General features: G+C 53.3%; 1 protein-coding gene across 4 annotated transcripts in view; it reads right to left on the bottom strand.

Annotated features, from left to right (window-relative positions):
• Nucleotides 1-3,708: 3,708 nt before the first annotated feature.
• LOC106606204 (COP9 signalosome complex subunit 1) overlaps nucleotides 3,709-5,027 on the bottom strand; it is a 64,698-nt gene continuing 63,379 nt past the window's right edge. For 3 of the 4 annotated variants that reach the window (XM_045719607.1, XM_045719604.1, XM_045719606.1), the window contains exon 14: nucleotides 3,709-4,539. In XM_045719607.1, coding sequence (XP_045575563.1) covers nucleotides 4,462-4,539 — 78 coding nt within the window. In that variant the 3' untranslated portion in view covers nucleotides 3,709-4,461. Of the gene's footprint in view, nucleotides 4,542-5,027 lie in introns of all 4 variants that reach the window. The other variant, XM_045719605.1, reaches the window with a different exon arrangement.

The raw sequence follows: 5,027 nt of genomic DNA, 5'->3' as shown, positions 1-5,027 counted from the left end.
GCTAAGTGAAAGCGGGCCAGAAGCTCACTAGTAGCAGAAACGGTGAGGCGGCTCCATAATTCCGTGGGTAATCTGATACAGATACCAGCCTAAGGATAAACTCCCCACACAACAAGGTGGTCACCACCTATCTGATTAGAGAAGCATCCAAGGAAAGTTTAAGTGCGACTCACGACGTGCTCAGAGCTGCCAGTGTGACCTACTATGAAACAGTCCGGCGGAACTTCCTGATGCAGTTGCCAGAGAACCGTAAGAAGAGTTAAGATACACGCGTCGACAAGCAATGGCGATCGAGGAGGAAGCGGCTGCTGGATTCCAGAACCGCGATGCTCCAGAGTCACGAGGAGAAGGATCTGTGGGAAGGAGTGACATGGGAGTTGATGTCAGATGAGGAAGACACCATGGTGGATGATAAACTGGTATGGCTGGTGAAGCCTCCAGCGTTCCCGAGCATGGAGCTGAGTAAGCTGTGTGCAGTGCTCCAGAAAAGGCACTGCCACGCACCCCACACCTCCCCAGTGGATTCATGTCTATAAGGGAGCCTCCAAGGATCTTCCACCAGGACAGACATGGACAGGTGGATTTAATGGCACAACACACTCCCCTGATGCAGTCTGTTGGAGACCATCAGCGATTCGATAGCCCTGGAGTGACCCTCTTAACTGTCAGAGGAAGAGATGGACTGAAACAGACAGAGATTAAAGACGTCCCCCAGGGGTTTAACTTTTCCTGTTAAAGCGATATTCCAAGCATAACTATAACACACAATCAATAGAGAACACAAGACACCTCCAGAAGTTGTTTTTGCTGATAGTTGCTTTATTGAGCAACGTTTTTACATGATATGTGGTTGTTTTATCTACCTTAGTTGATTGGACTGACTAAGTCGCTTTGGATAAAAGCATCTGCTAATTCAGTACCCCCAGCCGTGGTCCTCCAGTACCCCCAGCCGTGGTCCTCCAGTACCCCCAACAGTGTTTCCCAACCCTGGTCCTCCAGTATCCCCAACAGTGTTTCCGAACCCTGGTCCTCCAGTATCCCCAACAGTGTTTCCCAACCCTGGTCCTCCAGTATCCCCAACAGTGCAGTTTAGTTGTATCCCTGCTCCTCCAGTACCCCAACAGTACAGTTTAGTTGTATCCCTGCTCCTCCAGTACCCCAACAGTACAGTTTAGTTGTTCCCTGGTCCTCCAGTATCCCCAACAGTAAGTTTAGAACCCTGGTCCTCCAGTATCCCCAACAGTACAGTTTCCCAACCCTGGTCCTCCAGTATCCCCAACAGTGCAGTTTAGTTGTATCCCTGGTCCTCCAGTACCCCAACAGTACAGTTTAGTTGTATCCCTGCTCCTCCAGTACCCCAACAGTACAGTTTAGTTGTATCCCTGCTCCTCCAGTACCCCAACAGTACAGTTTAGTTGTATCCCTGCTCCTCCAGTACCCCAACAGTACAGTTTAGTTGTATCCCTGCTCCTCCAGTACCCCAACAGTACAGTTTAGTTGTATCCCTGCTCCTCCAGTACCCCAACAGTACAGTTTAGTTGTATCCCTGGTCCTCCAGTACCCCAACAGTACAGTTTAGTTGTATCCCTGGTCCTCCAGTACCCCAACAGTACAGTTTAGTTGTATCCCTGGTCCTCCAGTACCCCAACAGTACAGTTTAGTTGTATCCCTGGTCCTCCAGTACCCCAACAGTACAGTTTAGTTGTATCCCTGGTCCTCCAGTACCCCAACAGTACAGTTTAGTTGTATCCCTGGACCTCCAGTACCCCAACAGTACAGTTTAGTTGTATCCCTGGACAAACACCTCATTCAACTCATTCAACTCATTGAGGCTTGATGATTAGTTGACCAGTTGAATCAGATGTGCTTGTCCAGGGTTACAATAACAATGTGTTCTGTTGGTGGTACTGGAGGACCAGGGTTGGGGGTACTGGAGGACCAGGGTTGGTGGTACTGGAGGACCAGGGTTGGTGGTACTGGAGGACCAGGGTTGGTGATACTGGAGGACCAGTGTTGGTGATACTGGAGGACCAGTGTTGGTGGTACTGGAGGACCAGGGTTGGGCTGTTGGTGGTACTGGAGGACCAGGGTTGGGCTGTTGGTGGTACTGGAGGACCAGGGTTGGGCTGTTGGTGGTACTGGAGGACCAGGGTTGGGCTGTTGGTGGTACTGGAGGACCAGGGTTGGGCTGTTGGTGGTACTGGAGGACCAGGGTTGAGCTGTTGGGGGTACTGGAGGACCAGGGTTGGTGATACTGGAGGACCAGGGGTTGGGAACCACTGTTGGTGGTACTGGAGGACCAGGGGTTGGTGGTACTGGAGGACCAGGGTTGGTGGTACTGGAGGACCAGGGCGGACCAGGGTTGGTGGTACTGGAGGACCAGGGGTTGGTGGTACTGGAGGACCAGGGGTTGGTGGTACTGGAGGACCAGGGTTGGTGGTACTGGAGGACCAGGGTTGGGCTGGACCGTTGGTGGTACTGGAGGACCAGGGTTGGGCTGTTGGTGGTACTGGAGGACCAGGGTTGGGCTGTTGGGGGTACTGGAGGACCAGGGTTGGTGTTACTGGAGGACCAGGGTTGAGCTGTTGGGGGTACTGGAGGACCAGGGTTGGTGATACTGGAGGACCAGGGTTGTTTGGGGAACCACTGTTGGTGGTACTGGAGGACCAGGGGTTGGTGGTACTGGAGGACCAGGGTTGGTGGTACTGGAGGACCAGGGTTGGTGGTACTGGAGGACCAGGGTTGGTGGTACTGGAGGACCAGGGTTGGTGGTACTGGAGGACCAGGGTTGGGCTGTTGGTGGTACTGGAGGACCAGGGTTGGGCTGTTGGGGGTACTGGAGGACCAGGGTTGAGCTGTTGGGGGTACTGGAGGACCAGGGTTGGTGATACTGGAGGACCAGGGTTGGGAACCACTGTTGGTGGTACTGGAGGACCAGGGTTGGTGGTACTGGAGGACCAGGGTTGGTGGTACTGGAGGACCAGGGTTGGTGGTACTGGAGGACCAGGGTTGGTGGTACTGGAGGACCAGGGTTGGTGGTACTGGAGGACCAGGGTTGGGCTGTTGGTGGTACTGGAGGACCAGGGTTGGGCTGTTGGGGGTACTGGAGGACCAGGGTTGAGCTGTTGGGGGTACTGGAGGACCAGGGTTAGTGGTACTGGAGGACCAGGGTTGGGCTGTTGGTGGTACTGGAGGACCAGGGTTGGGCTGTTGGTGGTACTGGAGGACCAGGGTTGGGCTGTTGGTGGTACTGGAGGACCAGGGTTGGGCTGTTGGTGGTACTGGAGGACCAGGGTTGGTGGTACTGGAGGACCAGGGTTGGGCTGTTGGGGGTACTGGAGGACCAGGGTTGAGCTGTTGGGGGTACTGGAGGACCAGGGTTGGTGGTACTGGAGGACCAGGGTTGGGAACCACTGTTGGGAATACTGGAGGACCAGGGTTGAGCTGTTGGGGGTACTGGAGTACCAGGGTTGGGAACCACTGTTGGGGATACTGGAGGACCAGGGTTGGGAACCACTGTTGGGAATACTGGAGGACCAGGGTTGGGAACCACTGTTGGGAATACTGGAGGACCAGGGTTGAGCCGTTGGGGGTACTGGAGGACCAGGGCTGGGATCCACTGCGCTAGATTACCTTAACGTAATTGTGGAATCAGGAATCTGTGGCTGTATTGGAAACTTATCTAAACACCAGCAAAGAAAGAGTCAGTTTCATTTTGTATGTATCTTTATTAAAGGCTTGTTGTGTTTCCCTCCCAATGTGTAATCAATGTTTGTCACCAGGTACAGAGCAAAGTGCATCTCTTTACAAAGAACCAGCCAGCTACAGCTGGAAGTACCTTGTCTCTCCCAAAATGTTCATTTCTTTTAACTTCATTTGAGTAACAAGTTGTTGTTGGGTCTCGTGTGTCAGACATCATATTTTCATTGTGTTTCTTCTCGTCTTCTCTCCCACCAGGAAACGTAGGCCCTGGTAAAAAAGTAGCGCAGCATAGAGAACGGGGCCGTTTGAGGGAACAGGGGGCCGTTTGAGGGAACAGGGGGGCCGTTTGAGGGGACAGGGGGGCCGTCTGAGGGGACAGGGGGGCCGTCTGAGGGGACAGGGGGGCCGTCTGAGGGGACAGGGGGGCCGTTTGAGGGGACAGGTGTTTGTTTTGCTAATGTTGGGGCCATGTCATAGGCTGCTTCTCAAATGACACCATGTGCCCTACTTTTGGCCAGACTCAGTGCAGTTGTAGCTTTGACTTGGCCAAAAGAAGGGCACTACCTGAGGGCTGTTGTGGACAGGCACCCCACACTCCCTCTGTTCATTCAGAGGCACCAGGCATTGTCTGTGTACCAAATGGCACCCTATTCCCTACATAGAGCTCTACTTTTGACCAGGGCCCCATATGGTAGTGCACTATATAGGGAGCAGAGTGCCAGACACAGCCAGCGATGGTGTCATGATGGGACGTCCCTGTCACATGGTGCTGCTCATCCTGGTTGTTTGGCTGTTGGCTGTTGTTAGCTCCCCCTGGCTGCCTTCTCTAGGAGGGGACTGAGGGAGGAAGAGGAGGAGGAGGGAGAGAGAGAGGGGGGAAGGGAGGGAAGGGAGGGAGAGAGAGGGGAAGGGAGGGAGAGAGAGGGGAAGGGAGGGAGGAAGGAAGGGAGAGAGAGAGGGGGGAAGGGAGAGGAGGAGGGGGGAAGGGTGAGAGGGAAGTGAACAGATGTAGACTAACAGTGAAATGCTTAGAGAGGAGAGAGAGGTGGATAAATTGTCTTGAGGGGCCCAACAGTTGATTTCAAACGATGGACACAGTACTAAAATAATACATCACCTGATAAATGAACATGCTGACAAAAGCAAGAAAAGCTCTGACGACATGTTCCAAATCAAACACTAGGTGAACTATCCAGGTTTTCCATAAATTGAGGGATATAGAGGAAGCAGCTTAATCCCTAGGGGTCCGGTTTCCCAGACATAGATTAAACCTAGTCCTGGAGTAAAACACTTCAGTGAGGAATCTCCATTCAGAATGCTTCTAT

This window comes from Salmo salar, chromosome ssa06, assembly GCF_905237065.1.
Source record: "Salmo salar chromosome ssa06, Ssal_v3.1, whole genome shotgun sequence".
Classification (NCBI taxonomy): domain Eukaryota; kingdom Metazoa; phylum Chordata; class Actinopteri; order Salmoniformes; family Salmonidae; genus Salmo; species Salmo salar.
The sequence above is the reverse complement of the archived record's forward strand: the minus strand, read 5'-3'. Positions and strand labels throughout refer to the sequence as shown.